This window comes from Palaemon carinicauda, chromosome 19 (genome assembly GCF_036898095.1).
Source record: "Palaemon carinicauda isolate YSFRI2023 chromosome 19, ASM3689809v2, whole genome shotgun sequence".
Taxonomy (NCBI): Eukaryota; Metazoa; Arthropoda; class Malacostraca; order Decapoda; family Palaemonidae; genus Palaemon; species Palaemon carinicauda.
Genome location: NC_090743.1, coordinates 58,951,619 through 58,978,585, shown reverse-complemented (window position 1 = coordinate 58,978,585; position 26,967 = coordinate 58,951,619). Strand labels below are relative to the sequence as shown.

The 26,967-nt window shown below is 43.1% G+C and overlaps 1 protein-coding gene across 1 annotated transcript in view; it reads right to left on the bottom strand.

Moving 5' to 3' along the window:
• Positions 1–4,731: 4,731 nt before the first annotated feature.
• Positions 4,732–26,967, bottom strand: part of LOC137658647 (zinc finger protein 493-like) — an 89,052-nt gene continuing 66,816 nt past the window's right edge. The window contains exons 3-4 of the mRNA XM_068393592.1: positions 12,573–12,590; positions 4,732–11,210 (exon numbers count right to left, since the gene is read on the bottom strand). Of these exons, the coding sequence (XP_068249693.1) occupies positions 9,770–11,210; positions 12,573–12,590 (1,459 nt within the window). The 3' untranslated portion in view covers positions 4,732–9,769. The remainder of the gene's footprint in view (positions 11,211–12,572; positions 12,591–26,967) is intronic.

The following is a 26,967-nucleotide window of genomic DNA, read 5'->3' as shown; positions in this document are numbered from 1 at the left end:
TGTCACTGTTTTGATCTTGCAAGTACTGAATACCCTCGGCCAAAGGCAGCTTTCTCACCAGATCAGATCAGATTCAGGTTGAGGCTTTGCCTTTGCAACGGCGCCTCTGTGTCTTTTAGTTTTGTGTGTTCCTTATTTTCACTAGTTTTTCTCTTCATCCACATTTGTTGTAGTACTCTTTTCTTATTTTCAATATTTTCTTCACAAAAAAGGAATTTTCCAACTGTACACCTGAATGGGACGTTTGTTGGAAGGCAACGTCCTAAAGATAAGCGTATATTTACATAGTGTATAAAAGAGATAAGTGACTTTTCCTTTTTTCCCATCAATAATAAATATTTCAGTGACTCCTTGTATCCTCTATCATTTCTATAAATTGTAAAACACTAATTTAATGTCGCTGTTATGATCTTGCAAGTAATGAAAACCAACGGCAGCTTTCTAACCTGAATGGGACGTCCTAAAGATAAGCGTTTGTTTACATGTTGATCCGTGGTCTTCTGCAACCGATGGACATGATGACCACTTGCCTAGTACATTAAATGTATATCTTAGATTGTAGTAGAATAGTAATTGGTAGCTATAAAAAAAACTAATAAAAAGAAGAAAGCCTTAACCAAGTATTATTATAAAAAAAGAGAAAACACGAATTATAGCTTCAGAAGAGAACCAATGTTTATGAAGAAAACAATGGTATTTTTAGTATCGTGTATAATAGCTAGCTATGGTGTTTTAAGGGACGCAGTTTATAAGGCATTGAATATCAACCCAGTGTAAGTTTACAGTATTATAAGTTGTCATTTATATGTGATCTTAAATTATGTATATCTTGTGTTTAATAAACTTTTTTATATTGCAACTGAAATCTTTGTTCTTTCCCTAATTTTACAATTTACCCAACCAAATGTATTATTCTAATGTAAATGACCTTGTAGTTCTCAAGTCTGTTAAATTCATTCTTCAACGATCCAAGATCTTGACAGATTTCTTTTACCTTGAAATAAATATATCTTTGAATACTGTGAAATGCAAATTTGTTGAAAACATGAATAAAAAATCAAAAGCATACAGAGATGGCCAAGGGTATTAGACCCCATACTGTACATTCAGTAGAGAAAGTGATCATTCAGAAAACAAAATATGACAATTGAATATTCAATAATTGAGAAAGCAAAGTTATTTACTGTACACGGTAGAATAGGATGGTGTTCTATTGAAGCCACTAAAAGTACAATATCAATAAATTGCTTTGAATAAACCTGCCATTGTGCCAGCACTGGCTCTTTTTGAAGAGCATACATGAAAGGTTTGATATGTAACTCTACTCTTAACAAATCAACAGTCAAAAATAAAGTACTTAAAAAGTAAGAAACTGAATGCCTTCAAACAAACATTTTAACTAACATGGAAATCAAAACCCCATTAAAATGACAGAAATTTTGTATGATATTCTTGAATGAAAAGTTAAAATTAAACATTTAATAAGCTTTGAAATAAATAAATGAAGCTAACAATAAGTGAGTAACCAGACTATTAATTTGACATTGATAAAACATGACCCGAATACTCAATTAGGCGTTCTGGCTAAGGTTGAGTTTGTTCCCATCATTTTAATGGCAAAAGTTTCTTCCTGTATTCAAATGTCTTGTCAGGATTTTTTTTCATAAGTCAAGCCTCTGTAGCCCATTCTTGTTTCACCAAATTCTATTAATTATAGCATAGATTAAGGGAGCCTTAATCTATGATTATAGTGTTCTCTTTACAACCTAATACTCAACTCTTAAATTTAACTGCATACCTGCAGAAATACTAGGTGCATATTAGATTGAGTATATTACTAAGGAAAGATCATTTGAATAAAGGCAAAAAAATCACTTGATATATTTATACTTAAGTTCGCACACATCTAATTTCAAGATATCATCAGACTTTGGCAAACTCTTACCTTAATCAAATCTGCATGAGAGATTAAGTTGTAAGCTTTGCATTGCTTTACTGATGTTAAGGGCAATAAAAAGTCATGGATAAATAGCATCTCATCACATGAAATGATATAGGCTAAACTACTTGATAAAGGAAATATTGAATGTACTGTACAGTGTATTCTTCTTGTCCAGCCACCACTGGAGAGCCTCCCTGGATGCCTGCGATAGGGGTAGCTCCTTTGGTCGATCCCTGGTATGAGGAGCTAACAATCTTTTCATGTCCCACTGGACTGGGCTTAGTCGTATCCTGCCCAGAAGGGACAGCTTTTCCATGGACACCAGGTGCCCCTCAAGCCTCTGCCACTGACGAAGGTTGGCCGTTTTCCCCGAGGAACGGTTGACTGACTTCTTCCAGGCGTTCGAGCCTCTCTGACATGGGGAAGACCTTTGCTTGGACCGAACATAAATCCATTCCCAGGTACACTGTCTGTGTGGAGGGAGATAGTTGGGACTTCTCCCAGTTCACGACAATCCCCGACTCGTTGCATAATTCCACCAACTCGTCCCTCTGCTTGATGAGATCGTCCTTCGATCCCAAAAGGAGCCAGTCGTCTAGGTACCTCAAGAGCCTGATACCCCTCTCGTGGGACCAACGCGACACCAGGGTAAAGAACTTCGTGAACACTTGGGGGGGCTGTGGACAGACCGAAGCAGAGGGTGCAGAACTGGAAGACCTCTTCTCCCCACTTGAACTTGAGGAACTTCCTGCTGGAGGGGTGTACTGGAATCTGGAAATAAACATCCTTTAGATCTATGGACAGCATGAAGTCGCCCTCTCTGATAGCCAGGCCAGTGCGAGGGGATTCCATCTTCAAAGGCGTCTTCCTGATGAATTTGTTGAGGGAGGAAAGATCTGTCACCGGTCTCCAACCTCCTGAGGCTTTCTCCACCACGAAGAGACGACTGAAGAACCCCAATTCTTGTAGGGATACTCGTTGGACAGCACCTTTCTGTAGTAATTTGCAGATCTCCTCTCCTAAGGCCGATCTCCTGGCATCGTCCTTGAGGGTAGTAGCCTGGACCTTTAAGCCCATTATTAGTGGGGGTAAGTCATCCTTGAAGGGCTATCTGTAACCATCGTGAAGAACTTGAATAGTCCATGAGTCCGCGCCCTGCGCAGTCCATGCTTCTCATCGATGATTGAGGCATACCCCCACTGAAGGAAGCATGGAAGAGGGGGACCTCTCTTCGTACTTCCTCATAGGGAACTTGTTGTTGCGTGGTCGTCAGGCAACAACTTCATTGACCCCGAGGCTTTAAGAGAATTCTTGGGGTCGGCGACGGCCGCACTAATCTTCCCCAGCTTACTGCTCAGAGATGGGGCCAAGGGGAGAGACATAGAGGGATGAGCTTCTCAAAGGATGCCAAACTGCTCCTCCAACAAAGAAACTTCCCCTGGAGGAACGACAGGGCTGGCTCCAGCAGGTTATTAAGGTGCCTGATGAGCGCCAACACCCTGGAGAAGGAGGAGGAGTCTTCCACCGAAGGGTCCTCTTCTGCCAGACCTGATCCCAAGGGGAAGGATCCAAGAACAGGTTGGTCCGATGCAGGTGAGGGGCGGCGGGCGCCGAGGTGGCAGGGGCAGGCCAAGATGGTGGCGCAGCGGTGTGAGCTGATGAGGAGGCCTCTGAGGCAGCTCCAATAGATGGCGCTGGCAGCTGAGGGGGGGGGTCCGGTCTCCCTGAGACAGCCATGAGGTAGGGGGAGACTATGCGGACGTGTGGGCAGGCCAAGATGGCAACTCTGATGGGCAGTCGGAGAGCACCGCGTGTGAGACACGTGGGGTGGTCGACTCGCTCATCCTGTCGAGCTTCTCCTCCAATCTCCCGAGAAGGGATACGAGCGCTGAACTCACTGAAGGAGACGGTAGGGGGGAGCCGATAACAACAGGGAGTTCAGTCGAATCGGCGTAGTCCCTTCTCCCTCATTGATATGTTGTAGCAATGGCGACATCGACAGAAGGGAAGGAATTACAGAAGAGCAGCTCTACGAAGGTCACGAACCACTGTCTTTCTTCGAGGAAGAACGTTCCTGTTTTGCGTTCTTTCTCCTCTTCGTGGCCATAAGAGCCCATTGGGTTTCAGACCACTTGATATACATTGCACACACGTTGAAAATGCAAACGCAGGTCATGGTTTAAGTTACGAGCGAAAACTATAGGTCTTTACTTGGCAACGACCAGAGTACAAATGGCAACCTTTGCCCTGTCCTTACCAGGCCTGATACGGCCTTCTTCTTTGTGCATTGCGGGTCAAAGACAATGGAAGGTCGCTTTGCGCAGGGAACATACCCTGGGACCTGTTACCAGCCCGAGGCTCTGATGTCTCTCCCCTGGAATGGAGTCCTGGTTGGGGGAAAAAATTTTCTGGTCGCAAGTTTAAACTGAAGAGTAACTCCTGAGAGAGTAGTCCGTGGTTACAATGCATCGGAACAAATGTATATACATGTATAGTATACTGTATATATAAAGTGCAAATATCACAAGGGGTAATGGACCCCTAAGCAGGAATCATGACCAGTTTCATCCTTTGCTCAAACAGATATCTAGATCAATACATACCAGTGTCTTCTGTTCATCATTCTGCAACCATTACACCTTCTTATGCATTGAATGCTACTTTCCTCTCAAGAATTTGGTCTACTATTTTCTAACCCAATATCTTTTATAGCCTTGAAAAGACCAATTTATTACACATGAACAACTTTTTTTCTTAAGAGTCTAAAGGGGCCAAATAAACATACAGCCTCAGTAATAAAATATTTATTAAAAATGATATACAGGATTAAAATATGGCTTATATATTGAATAATTTACAACTCTTACGAACGCTAGCTCGACGATACAACTAGTCAAATGAAAAACTAAAAAATATTTCTACTCCTAAGAAAAAGTAATTAAATAAAAAAACATTCTCCAACGCATTAACATTGAAATAAATTAATGTACCCAAAATAGACATAACAGGCAAATGACCTTATAAAATGCCCTGGTCTCTCCTTGACCTCTGTTCCTCACCTGTTGCTACAATTTGAATAGCTCCGAATAGTTTACATATACGTACAGGTATGGATGACGACTTACATTGCTTGGTAGTGCACATCCAATTATAATATCCTCCCACTTAAATGCCACACATCCCTCTTCGCAAAATCATTCCAATAACTTTTCTTTCAAACATTCTGACAGACATAGATTTTCTTTTAATTTGCATATGAATATCTAAGTAATTATTAACGTAAAACACTGTTTGCAGGCATATATATTATCACAAGTATGCATTATACATTGTCACACAATCACTGTTCTGGAAAAGTTTTTTTATGATTCCTCTAGCAATGTTCATGAAGAGAGAGAGAGAGGTATACATTTCGAGCAGTGACATTTAACACATTTTCAAAAATGTTTTGGCATCATGTCATAAACAGTGAATGATTTCGTCTTATCAGACAATAAAAATTTGGCATTTAATGGTAGAACATTGCAATTATGACCAATTATAATGAGACAAATTTAGGTAAAATATACTGTAGAGTACAATGTATAATGCATAAATATATGTATGCATATTTGTATAGGCCGCATAAAGAAACAAAATATTTAACGATTGTAAATAAGTTTTGCCTCATTTCCAATGATAGAAATTAATGAAAAGCTCTGAGCTTTTATGAGAACTATCATTGACTAAATTCCTTAAAAATGGCCCAGGCAATTAGAGTAAACATTTTTCTCTGCATTGATATAAATCAAAACTAAGATATTCTACATGTTATAATTCTATGTAAATGCATCCAAATTTGCATAGAAACTTTCATTCCTAACCTTTTTCAGATGTGTAACAAATATCATATCCCAGCGTTACTGTACGCACTTTGACCCTATACTGGGAAATGATCACCAGAGAACATAACCTTTACATTGTACTCAAGAGCATATTTAATACTAGAGAACTTAATGCCCAATTCTATCAAAAATTAAAGAATCCTCAAAAATGCGTTAAGCCATAAATACTGTACCTCTTAACACTGATTTCACTCGAACCCAGGAAGAATGTTGGTACAGTATATGACAAATGAATTTCCCTCTGCTATCTATGAATAGCAGTCTACTATCAATCTGCATCAAACTCAGCAGGCTTAAGTTTGAATACTGACCATAGGAGAAACACTGATCATACATAATTCCCCTTTAGGTGTTACTTATTCCCAAAGTAAAGAGAATTGGGTGTCACAAGGAATTTTCAGTTTAATTTTTTAAAGATTAGTGTCTAATGTTAACTCTATTGCTTTAAACAAATCAAAAGAAATTTACAAATACAGTAGATTAACCAAATTTAAATATAAATAAATGCACTTACAAACAATAAAGTGTAAGGAATTGAGCAACACAAGTATCAACTGACAAAAGGTTTTTAAAAATCTCTATTGAAAAGGGGGAAAACATTAAAATTTCTATTCAATCTGCACCTTTACCTCTCAATTTAATCTAACATTTAGCCAAGGAAAAATAATTTTCATGTAAGACTGTCATTTCTTCTCTTATCAAACTAAACTACAAAAGTTAAAGCATTTAATACAAAAATTTAATGCCCTTGACACAGTAAGGAACTCGAAAAACACACATAATGCCATCTATTGTCAAGATTGAAGTTGAGAAACACACAAACACCATCTAGAGTCAAAGTTGAAGTTCTGTGATGAGTTAGTCTGTCAAAGGAGTTCAGTTATGGTGAAAAAGTTACTCCTTAGTATGATGAGGAAATAATGGAAACAATTTTCAATACAGGAAAAGACCAAGTGCTAACTATTTCTTGGTCAAATCACCTGGAGCTCTTAAACCCATAAACAATTCCGTCAACTTGACATCAAACTAGTTTCTCATACGATGTGACCATACTTTAGCATGGCAAAGACATAGGAATTTTGACAATCTCCTGCATAGCTGTAGCGGTGGATATTTTTGTTTTTTTGACACATGGATATTAACCCTATTATATGTACGTGGATTATGTACAACTGTTCTATAAAGAATGCACGAACCTAAGCAAAAAAAGAAAAAACATACATTAAAATGAAAAATACAACTTGACACAGCAGTAGTAGTATTGAGAAATATTTTTGGGACAGGTTACAGAAATTGAGATTCTAATTTCACATGGAAAATGTTTTGGAATGGTTACCTGAAAAAAAAATACAGAAAATACAGTAACAAAATAGACTTTTGTTACAATATTGGTAAATAAAACAAGAAAAAACACCAACAAAAGCAATGCTTCCAACTCTAGCACAAGCTTCTTACATAGGTAGTAAGACTAACAAATACTCCAGCTCATTCTATGCTATGAAGCTATTATTTCCCATTGTAATGCTGCCTTTCAAAATCTTTCTAGTAACATCTCCAGCATGTCCTACCCCAGATGTAGATTTCCAAGATGCCTTTAGCAGCTCCACAAGACTTGACATAGAGAAATATGCCAGGGTACTCAATCATCACCTGGAGGGATAGACTCCACACCTTTAACTTACAATAACCCTATAAATTCACAACCAAGTACCGGTACATAAAAAAATATATCATAAAATGTTGTTAATACTGTTATTTTAACTCTTCAATGTGCATCAACATTTTACTTAATTTCTGGTGATTTAAATTCAAGAGAGTGGCATTGGAAGGAGGCTTCCCTGAACAGAATGTAAATAAACAATCACTTTTTGTGCGATAAATAAAATGCTTTTTTTAAATGCATGAGTGGAGCTCAACAATTTGCATCTACTACTGTAACTGCAACCCTATGGCAACACTGCTTAGTTGGTTCAGTTAAAAGAAGATGACTGAAGGAGATTTCATAATTCTACTATACAAAATATGTAAAGAAAAATATCAAAACATGATACTGTACCGAAACCTTATCAATCTCTACAGTACAATTACGAATCATAAAGCGTTCTTTGAACTCCTCATGATGTAGCGGCATCTGAAGACAAAGCTGCAAGTACCGATAAATAAGTAAATATAAAAATAATCAAAATAACTTTAGCCCAATTAGATCCCAATCACTTATAAAAAAACCTTCGATAACAAAGCTGGGCCTATTTCTCAAAATACCCCCAAAATAATCTGGCTAATGCCATTTCTTTCCTGTTCCATTCAAGTTTAAAATACTGTAAGCATTATAATCTCTTGCCCAAGACATTCTCCGGTCTATGTTCTTCCTCAAACTGTTGTAATAAACATGGTTTGAGAATGCACTTTCCTCTGAAAATACATTTTCAAAGTGTTTCAATGTCCCTGAAGTTATAATAATTTCATTCAAATAATCTGAGTAACTTTATATAACTAAATTTAGAAATGCTGCAATAACACACACGTTTCATCATTTTTACAAGCACCAAATTTATATACATCACTTAAGGTTCACCTGGTGACACGATAAACAATCAAATAAAAAGGGGCTTCCTACATAACACTTGTCAGAAAGGTACTTCTATTTTGATCTGCATATCATAGAGAGTACAGTATTAGTACACATAAATAGAAACTGTTGTATTTCTCAAATAACATGTGTTATGAAGTACTGTACAGTATTTGTATTCTTCTGTTCCTATTCTAAGTTATGGGTTGTTAGCAAACAATGAATGGCACAAGGACTGTACATCACACAGTTGCAAGATTAGAAAGAATTTTGAGAGAATTTACAGATTCAGAAAACCAGAACTTAATCTTGGGTTTATAAAATAAAGAAATCAATAGATCTAACAAATGCAAAAAAAAAAACAAAAAAACTTAACCCTATTGTAACCTGATCAATATATTTGTAGTGTATATCCCCTCTCTTTTGTATGGGGGATATAATCTTATGAGCAGGTTACTGGTAATTACCATTACAACAATTACAGTAGCATACAGAGGAACAACAAAGGCGAGTTCTAAATTCTTAATAATACACAAAGAGGAGGCAAATGGTGTACCCAATAGAGATCTCGAGAGGATTCAATGCACCTGTTAAACAAAATCTAAAAAAAAACATTAGTTTAACAAATATCTAACAGTCTTCTGATAGAAGTCAAATTGTTGTACCTATTTGTATGGCATCATGCTATTTCTCTATTCTCACTACACCACCTAAGATGGGTCAGACAACATCTTCCGTATCCGGACAGGTTCTGAACACGAAAAAGTTTGCGAGGATGAATGTTTATTTCAAGGTCTATAGAATGTATTCTATAGACCTTCATTTATTCTATACAATGTCACCCAAAGCATGCAGTTTCAATGCAGGCTAACAGTTCATTGTTTACCTCCCACAGGCATACCTGAGGAACTGTGACCAACGCTCCACCAGTAACACTTTCCATCGGGAACAAAACAACACAACAGTTCTTTTCAAAAGTTTATAATCTGTTAGTTTAATTAACAATTAAAATCCATCAGGGCACCTCACACCCCAAAAATTTTGCTGCAATAACTCGTGGTTTGGTCCTGTGCTTTTTGGGGAAAAAAAAAAAAATCTGAATTTGCGCATAATTAATAAAAGTTGGATTTTTCACAGTACCTGTATAAAAATTATGATTTTGCATTTTTCATTTACCAAATGTCATATTTTGCACTTATAGAACATCTAATTTTGCACTTTGTTACAAAAGATTAGATCTTGCACTTCAATACTGTACATTTTAATGCTCTGCACTACTATGTAAAGTACAGATATAAAACAGGAAAAGTCACTGTCACACATCTATCAATTTTCTTTATTAATTGTACACACAAAAATATTCTGGGCCGATGGCTACAGAGGCCACAATGTTCGTACCTTTTCTGTTAGCTGACCACTAAGCTGTCCTGCTAACTGATTGGTCAACTGTCCAGTCAACTGGCCAGCCAGCTGTCCAGTTAGCTGCCCAGTCAGCTGCCCAGCAAGTTGTCCAGTTAAGTGACCATACGTATAAGCAGGCTGATAAGCTTGTTGTTGGAACAATTTGCTCGTGTCTTCATACGTCAGCACCTTTTCATCTGCATTCATAAGCACGTTATTCATCTGCGTCTTCTGCGCAAGTAACTTGATGTTGTCATCGTACGAAATGCCTTTCCTGTCCCCATGCATGAACCTATGGCTATTGAGGTGACTTTCTTGGATAAACTTCTTACCACACTCCTCACACTCATACTTCCTTTCGGCACTGTGCACAAACTTGTGACTGCTAAGATGAACTTGCTGTGAGAATCTCTTTCCACATTCATCGCACTCGTAGACTTTTTCTTCACTGTGGACAAATTTATGAGTACTCAGATGGCTCCTCTGAGTGAATCGCTTTCCACAGATGTCGCATTCGTACCTTCTTTCTTCCCTATGGATAAACCTGTGACTGTTCAAATGGCTCTTCAAAAGGAATCTCTTCCCACACTCTTCACAAACAAACTTTTTCATGTCGTATGGAATGAACTTGTGCCCATTCAAATAACTTTCGTGTGTAAATCGTTTTCCCCAAGTCTGGTTTTCAATCTTCTTCTCTTCTGTATGGACAAAACGATGGCTGTTGAGATGTATCTCCTGTGTGAATCGTTTTCCACACTCCTTGCATTCGAACATTTTCTCTTCACTATGTACAAAACTATGACTAATTAGGTGGCTCTTCATGTAAAATCTCTTCCTGCAAACTTCACACTCGAATCTCCTCTCTGCTGTGTGCACAATCCTGTGGCTGTTCAAGTGGCTCTCTTGGGCAAATCTCTTGTAGCACATTTCGCATTCATATCGCTTTTCTTCTGTATGGACAAACATGTGACTGTTCAGATGACTTCTCTGGAAAAAGCGTTTTCCGCACATTTCGCATTCGAATTTCTTCTCACAGTGCACAAGCATGTGGCTACTAAGGTGACTCTTGTGTGTGTATCGCCTGTTACAGATGTTACACACAAATTTCTTCTCACTGTGGATGTGCATATGGCTGTTTAGATGGCTCTCCAAGATAAAACGCTTCCCACATAATTCACATCCAAACTTCTTTTCGCTGTGGACCAACATGTGACCATTCAAGTGACTTTTCTGAAGGAACCTCTTGCCGCAAACTTCGCACTCGATCTTCTTTTCTGTATTATGCATCAAAAGATGCCCATTCAAATGGCTCTCCATTGTGAACTTCTTGCCGCACAAGTCGCATTCAAACTTCTTCTCGTTGGTGTGGACCAACATGTGGCTGTTCAGGTGACTCTTCTGAACAAACCGTTTGCTGCACTGGTCGCATTCATACGGCTTGTCACTCGACTGTAGCCACTGTTCGATCTGGGTTCTCAACTTCTGCTCCTTCGTGACTGTAGGGCCATCTTGAAAGTGGACATTTCCATACACAGTCGTGACTGGGTACTGGAAAAGTTGGGGTCCATCCAAGCCTGTCTGAGTATCTTTATTTATTTTGTTTGTTGGATATTGTATCTGAGGCTCTTCCATTATTAAGACATTGGACTAATTACCAACAATAAAATAAATATCTTTCCTCTTTACCTCATAACATTACCCAAACAAATTTAAGGAGACTTCTGATGATATGACGCTAGCATCGCACCTGAAATGAAGGGAAAAATCCTTGAATAAATGATAAGATATTCATCCATCCGATACTTTTATTACTGGTCAATCTTCAAGGTTAAAATATCATCTCAAAGAACAATTGTCTATGCAAAATGCTATATGCTGTACAATAAGAAGCATGATGCGAGATCATCTGCTATCAGAAATTTTGATAAAAAAATAGCTTTTTTTATACACTGCCATATTGCACCATAATATACTTTCATAATGAAGAATCCTCCCTTACTGAAGACTCAAAACACAAAAGCTTATAACATACATGCACCATAGACAAGGTCACTATCTAACACACATCAAACAGAAAAGTAAAACCATAAATAAATCATGCAGTTAGTTGAACATCTCAACTGCCACAGCTTGACCAAAAAAACACATAGCGTACACATTTCCTAAAACTGCACATAATGACAAAGTGGAAATCACTATCATGCAGCTAATAAAGTTAGGAAGACATCCTTTTTTAAATTGAAAATTAACACCAAAGCTCTTAATTCATTCAGTTACTAATTACATATTAACATCAGAGGTCCGACCCATTCGTGTAACCTCAAGTGCTATATAGAAAATTTATCAAACTTTCTAATGCAATTTTCAGAGTACAGTAGGTTGACATATGACGCAATCCTTGGACAAAATTCACGAGCCTGACAATGATTTTTCTCACAGCAGGGGTCACCAGCGGGTTAAGAAAAGTCCTGAAGTATATAACTTAGATAGTCAACAAGTTAATAAATTGGGCCCTGGTGATAGCCAACTTATGAATCACCCATACTAATCAACAACTGAGAAATCCACTAGAAATCAAACCATGGCAACAAGCGACATGGAATCAACTACAGAAATGATCAATGGCAATCAACAACTAAAGAATGATTCCTTGGTAATATACAACTCTAGAATAAAGAAACGGATTGCCTCGTGGTGACCAAAAACTGAAGAATATAATTTAGGATTGACCCAACCATTACAATAAAGAATATATAGATGTTATTAATTTACCTACTAACACAATATACACTCACTATTGTACATGACCGGTCAAAACCTAAAGCTTGGAAAAATTTATCATTATAATAATTAAAAGACACAAAAGTCCTGAAAAATTACCACCAAATAAATTTAGGCTACTCTCCGTAGCATATAAAATATTGACAAAGATCATAAGAAAGACAGATAGACTTTAATCAACCATGAGAGAAGGCAGGCTTTAGAAGTGGGTATTCAACAACTGATCATATGTAATTAACCAGCTAATGGAAAAATCAACAAAATATGACAAACCACTATGTATGGCATTTATACAATAGGACAAAACTTTTGATTCTTTCAAAATCTCAGTGGTAATGAAAACCCTTCAAAGACAAGGGTTAGATGAATCTTATGTGATAACACTTGGAAATATCTATACAAGAAATACAGCAATCCTAAAACTACATATAGATAGTGAGAATTAAACAGGGAGGCCACATCTCCCCTATATTATTCACAGCATGTCTAGTAATGGTTTTAAAAAACTTGGAATGGGCAAATGTAGGAATTATTATTAATGGGGAATACCTACAACTTAGATTTGCAGATGACATAGTTGTGTTTAGTGAAACATGGGCGGAATTGCAAAAGATGGTGGAAGATTTTAACAGAGGAAGCAAAAATGTAGGACTGAAAATGAATATGAGTAAAACTAAGATAATGCTCCATGAAAATGCAGAGACAACAAAGGAGAGTTATGAATGACCCTCTAGAGAATGTTACTGAATTTACATATTAAAGACAGACAGTAAGCATTGCCTTGGAACATGAGACTGAACTTAAAAGAAGGATAAGTATGGGATGGAGAGCTTTAGGTAAACAAAATGAGATTAAAATGCCACTTTCTCTAATTAGAAAAGCATTTAGTCATATTGCCCTACCAGTTTTAACTTATGCATCAGAAACTTGGAGTCTTACTAAAGCCTTACAACATAGGCTAGTTAAAACTCAATGAGCCATGGAAAGAATAATGATGGAAAATAAAAATAAAAACATGGATACGAAGGCAAACTAAAGTAGAGGATATTCTAACATGATGTAAGGAAAAGAAATGGACATGGGCAGGGCATACAATAAGAATGACAGATAACAGATGGACATTAAGAATAACAGAATAGATCCCTAGAGACTGTAAAAGCAGGGGAATGAAGAGAAGATGATGGATTGACGAACAAAGTAAGTTTGTGGGGGTGGACTGACACTCAAAGACCATAAAAAGACATAAGTGGAAGGACAGCTTGGGGCCTTTGTCCTTCAGTGGGCTAGTAATGGCTAATGATTATACTGCATATATATTATTATCATTATTATTATCACTTGCTAAGCAACAACCCTAGTTGGAAAAGCAGGATGCTATAAGCCCAGGGGCTTCAACAGGGAAAATAGCTCAGTGAGGAAAGGAAAATAAGATATTTCTGGGCTCGAACCTGTGCCGCCCAGTGAATAAGCTCCATTTAGCACTTATTCTTAGGTAATTTACTGCTAAATATACCAGAGAAAAAATGTAAAGGAGTGCTAGGTTAACTAGCTCGCTCACCTATTGGTGTCGGTATAAAATTGGGCGTATATTCCAGAGGTCCCGCACTATTTAGATTAATCCACGACAGAGAACCCCAATAGAGGAGAGCCGTTCAACCTCACTCGGTACTACTAACAATGCATCCGCTCAGAACCCAACTCCTTTTAGCACGACGAGTAAAGTAACCCGCATTTTTGTGGTGCTCTCGAATTTTGGTTATTTTCTAGTGAATTATGGCTTCTTCGTCGGTTTCCCAGGAGACACCGTCTAAGTTAAGTACCAAGCTGGGTTTTACTGTGTTTTGAGCAACCTAGATCGTTTAATATTTATATTATAGGAGTTTATTCTCTTCGTTCATACCGATCTTGCTTGATTTCACTACAGTTGGTACTCCTGTTTTTGAGAGCTTTTAATTTTCACTTGCGGTGTTACTATGTGTATTATTTTTATTATCAAATATTATTTGTTATTGTGAATATTCATTATTTAGCGTTTAGAATCCTCGTGGTTCAATTTTTGGGCCGATATCATTTACGTATCGCTATGGCTGCCGACCTTCGTGCTAAGGCGGCAATGTTATTTTTAGCCATCAGGTGTGTCTTTTGTGATTTAATTATTTATGTTGCATGCCTTGCCCAAAAATTTTCTATGTGTTTATTCATATATTTAACGCTATTATTATTATTATAATGAATATTTGTGCCATTACTCCGTTTGATCTGTCTGGTTGGGGATCGTCAGTTGGTAGCCCTGCTGCCTCGTATCACGTGATCCTCCCCCACGCTCCCCCTCTAGCTAGGTGGGAGGCTAGGCTTCTCCCCCCTCCACTAAGGGACCGTTGCCTTCCCTCCTTTTAGAGGGGGTAGTTAAGTGTTTATGGACTTTGTCCTCCGGGTGGCCCGGCGGTTTCGTCTCTGTCTAGTCTGGTTGGCCACCGGTCAACAGAGTTGGATCCCGGTGCACCCTATTTTATATTCACTTTTCATTCTGGCTTATGTTATACGAAACCCTCCGGGTTCGATTGGCAGTTCTTAGCTACAGTTCTGCCCCCCTATTATTTTATAACATTTCCTATGATGATTATATATGACAGATCACTACCCCGGAGTCCCTAAAGGAATTGGTATTGAATATACCTTTATTTCCCGGCCCGGGGTCTACCCCGCCCCGGGAAATCAGACACCATGTGTCTTAATTCCTTGTTATTGCATCCTTTTTTATGCTCCCGGCTTGACCGGAATGGATGGCTATACTTTAGTTTCAAGTTAGACTTATGTTTAGGCCCGGGACCTCCGGTCCCGCCCCTATGTAAGAATATTACAGTTAAGCTCTAACCTTGCGTTAGACCTATGTTAGGCCCGGGTCCTCCGGACCCACCCCTACTTAAAAAAAAAAAAAAAAAAAAAAAAAAATAATAATAAGTACAGTTAAGCTCTAATCTTGTGTTAGACCTATGTTAGGCCCGGGTCCTCCGGACCCGCCCCTACTTAAAGAATAGTACAGTTAAGCTCTATTCTTGTGTTAGACCTATGTTAGGCCCGGGTCCTCCGGACCCGCCCCTACTTAAAGAATAGTACAGTTAAGCTCTAATCTTGTGTTAGACCTATGTTAGGCCCGGGTCCTCCGGACCCGCCCCTATTTAAGAGAATTACAGTTTCTCATATACTATTCTTTTTATAGATGGTGCATTGTCTGACGCCGGCCTGTGCAGCTGTTCTGCACCAGCCTTGTGGCCACTCCGTCTGCCGATCTCACGCCCCTTGTGGGGTTCAACTGGAAGACGTTGTGGTATGGCACCCGGATAACTGTGTGATTTGCTTCGACCTCATCACTACCCTTGGATCTGACTCGGTGAGTCCCGTTGGCTATATTGCCTTCTTATTTTATTTACTATTAGTAAGATATATATGGTCTTGAAGGACCATTGGGAGTCTCCCTTTTATAATTCCCACTATTATTTCAGGCATCCCCGGAGCAAAAGTCTGCGGCTCGGGCCACACTGAAGGTGTGGGTTGGTGGGTTTGCCTGGAATGTGAAGTCTAAGCGGCCGTACGTCCTATCTGAGGACTACTGCACCATGGTTTACCCCAACGCCAAGTCTTCAGCTGCTGTGGCTAGGCATGTGGCAGCTCCCATCATTGCCCACATTGATGCCACTATAACGGGTCTCATCGACCCAGAGCAAGATCCATCGGACGCCCCCGGAGGTCTGGAGGATAATGTTGCCTCCATGAACCTGGACGTCGAACCAATGTTGCTAGACGAACCGGATACAGGTAGGGTGGTAAGTGAGGCAGGTGTGTCCGGCGCTGAGATTCCTATCCTCAGCCCCGCTCTTTCTTCTTCTTCTGATCGCTCTTCTTTTCTTGGATTTTCTGGGGACCGTGATTCGTCTCAACGTTCATATCCGGTTCCCCCTAAGGATAAGTCTACTTCAAGGACCTTACCCAAAGCCCGCAAGCCTCACAAGACTTCTCATGGCTCTAAACATTGTACGAACCCGTCTTCAAAGACCTCTGGTTCCTCCTCTAAGTCTCACGACCCGGGAGTTCCTTCCGCCCCTCCTGCTGCTAGCCCGGGCCTTTCCGAATCAGCCATGCTTCGCATCGTGTCGGAGATGCAGGCAAAGTTGGTTTCGGAGATGCAGTCGAGGATGGACTCGATGTTCTCTAACTTCGGTCAGAGAATTGGGGCTTTAGAGCAAGGAGCTCCGGAGAGAGTCCAAAGCTCTCTCATCCCGGATGCCTCTAAGCTCCCGCCGTTTGCCAAGAACAACCCCTGGCGGATGGCTCTTCATTCCCCGTTCTCAGACGGAATGTTGACTCTGGAGGGCCTTGGCACTCGTCCTCTAGAGGACTTTGAATTCTTTCCTCCTGGTCTGGCATTTCCATTTCATGGTTATGCCAGACTTACCGAGGAAGCTTTAGTTCGATTAGACAAGGTCCCCAAAGAGACGGTCATCTTCCCGAAGGAGCAAGCCCAATCTGTTTGGGCCAGATTTTTGAATGACATCGGCTGCACTAACACCATGCTGACGCCTTATAAAAGCTCCTTTACGATGTTCTTAATGGACAAGAACACCTTGACTCCATGCGTCAATAAGGTGGCAGAGCTTGCCTTTCAATATGCTCTGGAGGAGAAGCCCTTGCCTCCCATCCGAGAGGTGGATCCAATCTCCCTCCTTCTTCCCTCAGGTATTGAGTGTTGGGACAATGTCCATACCACCTTTACCTCCGGCAAGCTTGCAGCAGACTGTGCCTCAGTCTTGTTTAGTGAGAAGCTTCCCCGTCTCCCGGAATCCCTCATTAAACAGGAATATGATTCCCGCCTACGTGTGGGCCGTACTCTAAACCTGGCCACATCCACGGAGTCGATAGCCTTGACTTACGATACGGAGAGTATTTTTAAGTCTCTCAACAAGGCTACGTTACAGTCTTTATATTATGACTTATATGACTTCGCTACTGCTAAACGCAGATGTCGCAAGCATGTCCTAGCTGAGGCGACGATTAGGCATGAACCTAATAAACTCATCCGGTCCTCCTGTTAGAGTTCAAATCTCTTCCCCGAGGATCTCGTAGAGGAAGTCTTGGCGGAGGCCACTAGGGTTAATCAGAGCCTTAAAGCCCGTTGGGGTTTGACCCCTAAACGCAAGTATGACCCCGCAAATTATCAAGCCCGGGGTAGGAAGAAGCTTAGACCATATACCTCCACCCAGTTCAGGCAACAACAGAGTGCTTCATCCAACTTCCGGCTGCCTCTTCCTCCATCTTCTGTTGTCCCTGCACAGCCTTCCACCTCTCGGGCTCCTTCGGATGACTATGTCACCGTTCTGCTACCTAAGAGCCAGCTTTCTGGTGCCTCCGCCACTTCCCCTGCCTTTAACCAGTCTTACGAGGCTCATAGCTCTTCCCAGAGTTATGGTAGAGGTAGAGGCTACCACCGTGGCTCTAACCAGAACAAAGGCAGGGGAAGAGCCTTTCGCAGAGGAAAGAACTTCCGAGGCGGACGTGGAGGCAACTCCTCAAACCAATACTGAGGTGCAGCAGGTAGGGGGGAGGCTCTATGCCTTCCGCAACAAATGGAGGTTCAGTCCCTGGGCGTTCAGTATCATCTCCAAGGGACTGGGGTGGAGTTGGATTCAAGGACCTCCTCCTCCGAACAAATTTCGTCAACATTCCACTCCGGACCTGGTCGAATTTGTCCAGGACCTTTTACAAAAGAACGCCATACAAGAAACGAAACATCTGAAGTTTCAAGGTCGGCTGTTCAGTGTCCCGAAGAAGGATTCAGACAAGAGAAGAGTGATTCTAGATCTATCCCTTCTCAACTTGTCCATTCAATGCGACAAGTTTCGAATGCTTACCGTCTCGCAGGTGCGGACCTTACTTCCCCGTGGGGCCGTCACCACCTCTATCGATCTTACAGACGCCTACTATCTCGTCCCGATAGCGAGACACTTCCGTCCGTACCTAGGCTTTCGCTTAGGGGACAAAAGTTACTCCTTCAAGGTGATGCCTTTCGGGCTCAACATCGCCCCAAGGATCTTCACAAAGCTAGCAGAAGTCGCTGTTCAGGAACTCAGGAATCAAGGGATTCAAGTAGTAGCCTATCTGGACGACTGGCTCATTTGGTCAGACACCTCCCAAAATTGCCTAAAAGCCACTCACAAAGTCATCCATTATCTTCAGTCTCTAGGCTTCCAGATCAACTTCAAGAAGTCCCGTCTTCTTCCAAAATCGAAGTTCCAATGGCTCGGCCTGCAATGGGATCTTATATCTCATACTCTGTGTCTTCCCAGACCCAAGAGGTTAGAAATTGCAAGGAACACCAAACGCTTTCTCAAAGACAAAGTAAGTTCCAGACGACTCCAAGAGAAGATTCTGGGGTCCCTTCAGTTTGCCTCAGTGACGGATCTTCTTCTGAAGGCAAAATTGAAAGATATCAATCGTGTCTGGCGTTCGAGGGCGAACCGGAAGCTCCGGGACAGGAAAGTCCGCCTTCCTCCCATTCTACGGGAAAGACTTCTTCCTTGGACAAGAGCAAACAGTCTGTCAAAGTCAGTTCCCCTTCGATTTCCGCCTCCGGAATTAATCATTCACACAGACGCATCCTTATCAGGTTGGGGCGGCTATTCTCAGCTCAAGAAAGTTCAAGGTCTTTGGACTCCCTTGTTCCGCCATTTTCACATCAATGTGCTAGAGGCCATGGCAGTTCTTCTAACCCTGAAACGTCTCGCTCTTCCCAAGAAACAACACCTTCGTCTGGTCCTCGACAGCGAAGTGGTGGTCCGCTGCCTCAACAGAGGCGGGTCAAAGTCAGGGCCTCTGAACCATGTTCTAGTAGCCATATTCTCCCTAGCAGCCTCGAACCGTTGGCATCTTTCAGCTGTCCACCTGGCGGGAGTCCGGAATGTAGTGGCAGACGCCCTGTCCCGGACCTCCCCTCTAGAATCGGAATGGTCACTCGATCTAAAGTCATTTCGGTGGATTCTCTCTCAGGTTCCCGGTCTCCAAGTGGACCTCTTCGCCACGGAATCCAACCACAAATTGAGAGTATATGTGGCTCCCAATCTAGACCCTCAGGCTTACGCCACAGACGCCATGTCACAGAATTGGGACAACTGGGAAAAGATTTATCTCTTTCCCCCGGTGAATCTTTTACTGAAAGTTCTAGACAAACTGGGATCCTTCAAGGGACAAGTAGCCTTGGTCGCACCCAACTGGCCCAAGAGCAACTGGTATCCTCTCCTGCGGGAGTTGAGACTATACCCTCACCCGATACCCAATCCGGTTCTGTCTCAGATAGTACAAACACGCGTTGTGTACGCTTTCTCAAACATTCAGAGCGCCCTAACTTTATGGACTTTATGAAGTTTGCGGCTATGCATGGTGCCAATATTGATCCTCAAAACACCTTGTTCCTAGAATCGGATAAACGGGATTCCACCATCCGCCAGTATGACTCTGCAGTTAAAAAGTTGGCAAAATTTTTAATAGACTCAGACGTGAACTGTATGAACTTGAACCTTACAGTCACTTTCTTTAGATCTTTACTAGAATCAGGTCTGGCAGCCAATACTATCACCACTATTAAATCGGCTCTGAAAAAGATCTTCCTAGTGGGTTTTAACATAGACTTAACCGACTCTTTGTTAGCTTCAATTCCGAAAGCTTGTGCCAGACTGAAACCGGTTACTCGTCCTACCCCGGTGACCTGGTTCCTTAATGACGTACTCAAATTGGCTTCTGATACCATTAACAGTTCTTGTGATTACATGCCCCTTCTCAGGAAAACTTTTCCTAGTGAGCTTGGCTTCCGGGGCAAGAATTTCTGAATTGGCAGCCTTGTCGAGAGACCCGGGTCATATTGACTTTCTGCCTTCAGGAGAGGTCCTTCTTTCTCCTAACAAATTCTTTTTGGCTAAGAATGAAGACCCTCAAAACAGATGGACCTCCTGGAAAATTGTTCCCCTCACGCAAGATCCGTCGCTGTGCCCTGTCACTACTCTTAGGTCTTATTTATCCCGGACCTCCTCTAACTCCTCGGGGCCTCTATTCGTTAGAGAACAAGGCGGTACCATTACTATTAAAGGGATCAGGCAACAAATTTTGTATTTTATTAAACAAGCTAACCCTGACTCTTTTCCTCTTGCACATGATATCAGGGCGGTTGCCACCTTGGTGAACTTCTTTCACCACATGAATTTTACAGACCTTTCCAGGTATACAGGGTGGAAATCACCGTCAGTGTTCAAGAAACACTACCTTAAACATTTGGAAGCCCTAAAATTTTCTACAGTAGCCGCAGGGAGCGTAGTTACTCCCAAGTAACTCACAGGTTAATGCCTTGACTCTTTATCTCCCTCTTACCTGCCTCATTTATACCCTATTGTATTCGTTGGTCTCGCACCTGAATACTGTTATTATATTTGTAAATTTTATGCTCCTGAGTATCTGTATATATTATCACTCACGGCATTATTATACCTACCTTATTGGATTTATGTTCATATTTAAGATACCCTTATAATTGTTTTTTGGTACTCATCTCTGATTAAAGCATCCTGTATTTCCCTTACGCTTATGTTTTTTCCTTTATTTTGCAAGTTTGGTGACATTTTTCTCTTGTATAGATTCACTGGGCGGCACAGGTTCGAGCCCAGAAAAGGGATTTTGACGTAGGAAAAATCTATTTCTGGGCGAAGGACCTGTGCCGCCCAGTGAACCCTCCCAGCTCCTCTCCCTTGGAGTCCCCAAACTTTGGGTGCTAAGGAGTTGGGTTCTGAGCGGATGCATTGTTAGTAGTACCGAGTGAGGTTGAACGGCTCTCCTCTGGAATATACGCCCAATTTTATACCGACACCAATAGGTGAGCGAGCTAGTTAACCTAGCACTCCTTTACATTTTTTCTCTGGTATATTTAGCAGTAAATTACCTAAGAATAAGTGATAAATGGAGCTTATTTACTGGGCGGCACAGGTCCTTCGCCCAGAAATAGATTTTTCCTACGTCAAAATCCCTTTTTAAGAAGAGTAACATTAATATAAATATCTCCTATATAAACTATAAAAACTTTAACAGAACAAGAGGAAGAGAAATAAGATAGAATAGTGTGTCAGAGTGTACCCTCAAGCAAGAGAACTCTAACCCAAGATAGTGGAAGACCATGGTACAGAGGCTATGGCACTACCCAAGACTAGAAAACAATGGTTTGATTTTTTGAGTGTCCTTCTCCTAGAAGAGCTGCTTTCCATAGCTAAAGAGTGTCTTCTACCCTTACCAATATCACAAATTTTAGGTAATTTGTATTTTTCCTAACAGTACTTATCTCAAACTACTTTCTTAGGAGGATCTGGGATCTCCTCATTAACCGACCAAGAATTTTGTGTAGTTCCCCCACTCTTCGTTACCTTGTCGGGGAGCTCCGGGGCGGAAGGATACTAGCCCAGGGTCAGCGCATGAGGGAGCGCTGCTAGGTCGTCAGTAAGCATATGTTTTAAGTCCTCCTCGAACTCCTGTAAGATACTCGGGGTAGGATGGGTGGGCCATAACCCGAAAGTAGTTCGAGGTAAGTACTGTTAGGAAAAATACAAATTACCTAAAATTTGTGATTTGTTCCAACACGGAGTACTTACCTCGAACTACTTTCTTAGGAGACTTATATCTTAGGAGGAGGGAGTGGCTTACAGGCCAGAATATCCCAAAACATCCTGGGGCACGAGACCTAGATAGGAGGCTAGGTCTAGACGACACAGTGGAGAGGTAGGAGAGCAGGGGAAAGCACACAAAGTTTACCTTATGTACAACTCACCTTTATATATAATACGGACATAGTGTTCCTCAACGTCCATCTCTCACATGGAAGGAGGATAGGAAAAGGGGGGAAGGTAGAGGGTAGCAAGGAAGGGGGGAGTAAGGAGGAACTTGTGTCGCTTGCGATTACTTCCCACGGCTACCAGGGCCCAAAAACCACTAAACTTGTTGCATGGCCGAAATTACTGGCCCAATGGAGAAGGCATCCAAGGACTTCCTCGTACAATCCTTCAGGTAGTGCGCTGTAAAGGTGGACTGTCTGGTCCAAGTACCTGCTCGTAAGATTTTGCCCACTGCCATGTTGGTGTCAAAGGCTAGGGACACGCTAAGGCCTCTAGTATCATGGGGTAGCGGGGTCCCAGGAACCGTGGAACCCTCACTTTCGTACGCTCTTTTGATAACCTGCCGGAGCCAGAAAGATGTAGCGTTCTTAGACACCGCTTTCTTGACTGGGCCTGAGGAAACAAACAAACTTTTGATAGCTGGTCTGAGTTTGGAAGTTCTACCGAGATATTTCCTGATAGTCCTTACGGGGCACAAAAGCAGGTCTTCCGGATTGTCTGAGCGCAGAATAGCTGGAATCAAGAATTCCTCGTACCTAGGATCAGCAATTGCTGGGTTCTGGGTCTTGGCCACAAATTCCGGCAAGAACCTAAAATGACAAATTCGTAATTTGTATTTTTCCTAACCACACAAACTTTAGCTATTTAAATAGGGTATTACCTTCGGCGTAGCTGAATGACGAGCCATTAGATTTTTAACGAGATTAACTACCCCCTCGCTAGTTAGCGAGGGGGTAGGGGAGGGGTAGCTAGCTACCCCTACCCCCTCACACACCGGTGAACTGATTCACTTCGCTTAGAGGTAGGACTTCACGGGGGACAGGGCTGGCGGGCAAGTATGATTAAATAGCTAAGGTTTGTATGGTTAGGAAAAATACAAATTATCTACGAATTTGTCATTTGTTCCGTAACCGAAATACAAACCACGCTATTTACATAAGGTGACTTAACCCTTAGGTAGGGTGGTAAGTCCCAGCCTTACTGGCTTTGGCTTTTCCCAGGGACTCAGAATCCGAGTGTGTAGCACTCGAGATAAGGAGTCCCTGCACCTCGCAAGTCGCTTGCTCTGCAAGGAACGTGCGGCCTATGTAAGCTTGTGTGTGAAGGAATGAAGTGTGACTCGTCCTAGGAAGATGACCTGGAATCCTTTAGATGGAATTCTAGGATAGGACATTCCCAATACCACCTCGTCAGGGTATGGGGGACGCGACAGTATTATCTTAATACTAGGAACACAAGGAAGCATGGTTTACCTGCAGTGGTTTGAGGTCAGCTGTGCAGAGAACCCAGGATGCTGCTTTCCCCAAGAGAGAGGAGGATGAAGAAAAGAGTACTCACTATCTGCGATGCTCTGCTCAGACTGTCAACGAGCACATTCCTTTTGCCCGGAATGAAGCGAGCCGATAGTGGAATCGAGTGGACTTCAGTCCATCTCAGTATCTCTGCTGCAAGATGGGATAGCTGTTGTGAAAAGGTACCTCCCTGTTTGTTGATGTAAGCCACTACCGTGGTGTTGTCGCTCATCACCCTCACGGAGTGACCCGCCAGGGTCTGTTGGAACTGTTGAAGTGCCCGATATACGGCCTTCATCTCTAGCAGACTTATGTGGAGGCACTTTTCTGATTCTGACCATAGGCCTGAGATCCTGTGGTTTAGAATGTGGGCCCCCCCACCCTTCTTTTGAAGCGTCCGAGAACAGCATCAAATCCGGGGGGAGGACGAGAAGATCCACTCCCTTTCGGAGGTTTTCGTCTGTCACCCACCACTGAAGGTCCGTCCGTTCCCAGGACCCATAGGGACCAGAATGTCCGGGGAATCATGGCCTTGATTCCCTCGGGACTTGAGCCGCCATTGCAGGGATCTCATCCTGAGGCGGCCGTTTGGAACTAGACGGGCCAAGGAGGAAAGGTGACCTAGGAGACGTAACCACGATTGGGCTGGAAGCTCTTCTCGTCTGAGGAAAGGATCTGCGACCCTTCTCAGCCTTGCTATCCTGTCGTCTGATGGAAAGGCTTTGTGGAGATTGGTGTCCAATATCATGCCTAGATATACCAGTCGTTGAGATGGAAGCAGAAAAGACTTCTCGAGATTTACCATGATCCCTAGATCTTGGCTAAGTCCCAGAAGCTTGTCTCGGTGTCGAAGAAGGGTCGATTTCGAGTCTGCCAGGATCAGCCAGTCGTCCAGATACCGGAGGAGACGGATGCCGATCCTGTGTGCAAACAAAGAGATCAGGGTGAACACTCTGGTGAATACCTGGGGTGCTGTGGAGAGACCGAAACACAGCACCTAGAACTGGTAGATCTTGTTGTCTAGGCTGAATCTTAAGTACTTCCTGGAAGACGGATGGATTGGGATCTGGAAGTACGCATCCTTCAGATCCAGTGTACACATGAAGTCTTGCGGTCTCACTGCAAGTCTGACCGTGTCTGCTGTCTCCATGCTGAACGGAGTTTGTTTGACAAACTTGTTCAGAGCTGAGAGGTCAATGACTGGTCTCCAGCCTCCAGACGCCTTCTTTACAAGAAAGAGTCGACTGAAGAAGCCTGGGGAGCTGTCGACGACCTCCTGGAGAGCATCCGTCTTCAGCATGGTCTCGACTTCTGCCCGTAGGGCTAGCCCCTTTGCCGATCCCATGGCATAGGAGCTCAACGACACTGGATTCGCTGTCAGGGGAGGAAGAGATGTTATGAACGGGATGCGATATCCCTGACTGATCACGGAGATCGTCCAGGAATCGGCCCCGAGTTGCTGCCACCTGGTTGCGCAACTTTGCAGGCATCCCCCCACTGGTGGACATGCAGGGGGATTGCCAATCCTAGCGTTTGCGGCCTCGGCCGCTCCCTCTAGGATTCTTGCCTCCCCTAGAGTACTTTCTGCCCTTCTTGTCTTTGACAGGAAAGGGCTGCTGCTTGGACACTGTCGTCTTTGCTGCCGCTGCCGGTTTCGTCGTCTTGGACTGACGAGGTTGTTGAGGTGCTGGAGGATTGTAGGGCTTTGTTGTAAGAGCCCTTTGGAGAAGAGAATCATAGTTCGATTTTCTCCACCTCTCAGCTGCCTCTTCCACATCCTTGGGCTCAAACAAACTCTTTCTCAGGAGGGAAGAGTGTCTGAGCTTGCAGATATCCACGGCTGGGACCTTCGAGTGGAACCTCTCGGTCACCGCATCACGTGGCTTCAGGATCGAGTTTGCCCACAAGTTCGAGGCTTGGTGGGCCAGAAACTCAATGGTGCATGTGCCCGAAAGGAGGAAGGTCTCCAGGCCCTTCCTGGTGCTCTCCTTGGACAGATCCTCGGATCGCAGCAGGATGCCCAGAGACCCCAGCCAGACATCCAGCCACGAAGTGGCCTGCATGGCACACTTTGCGACCTTCTCTTGACTCAGGATCTCTGTTGCCGAAAATGTCACTTGCTGGCTAGAGAGTCTCTCAAGAGACTCCCCTGGTAAGCTCTTCCACAGAGTGGTGGGGCGGAAGAGCTAAAACAAGACTCCTCCATGATCTCAAAATACCTCCTCTGTTGAACACGAGGAGGTGGGAGGAGCTTGTTGCCAGCAGTGGAACGGCTGGAGGAGGCGAGCTCGGAGAGCTGGCCCTCAATCTTATCCCTGGCACTCTTCACCAGTGTTGGTGACCAGGAGAATGACGGCGCATAGGTGAACGACGGAGCGCAGGGCAAGCAGGTGAGCGACTGCGCACAGGTGAGGTTACGCGTGGGCCCGCAGGTGATCTTCGGCGAGCAGGCTTGTGGGCGCGTGGACGTGCTGGAGAGTGATAGAGTGATGGCGCGCAGAAGATCGCTGGCGTGCAGGTGGGCGATCTGGAGAAGACAGATGGGGCGCAGGACCAGCAGGCATAGAAGCGTGTGAAGGAGACTGCTCGTGGGCGTGTAGTGTCCTGTCCACCTCTGGAAGTGCGCACGGTAGGAGCTGAAACCTGTGCGCGCGAAGGTGACTGCGAGCGATGGCGCGCAGGCGAGGGTTGAGACTTCTTTCCTACGCCCAGATCCGAAGATCGTGGGCCCGCAGGAAAGCGATGGCGCGTAGTTGTGCGCTGGCGCGCAGGGGAAGTTCGCTGGCGAGCTGGAGATCGTGGGCGCGCATGGCGCGTATCAGGAACAGGGCGCGCAGATGTGCGCTGGCAAGGAGGAGATCGCTGACGCGCAGGAAAGCGCTGGCGAGCAGGTGAGCGCTGGCGAGCAGGTGAGCGCTGGCGAGCAGGAGAGCGCTGACATGTCGACTCTGCCATAGGAGATCGCTGGCGCGTTGTTTCCGGCACAGGATGACTCTCAGCAACAGCAGGAACAGGAGAGGGTTTGCTCGGGGAGATCGTGGGCGCACAGGTGAAACCTGGCACTTAAGGGACTTGCTCACATTGTGAGACAAGCCCTTTTGCCCCAAAGGGACCGGTGCCCGTTGGATAACGGGGTGCGAGGGCGCCCACTGCGCATCAGCTGCCACGAACGGTGAAGGAG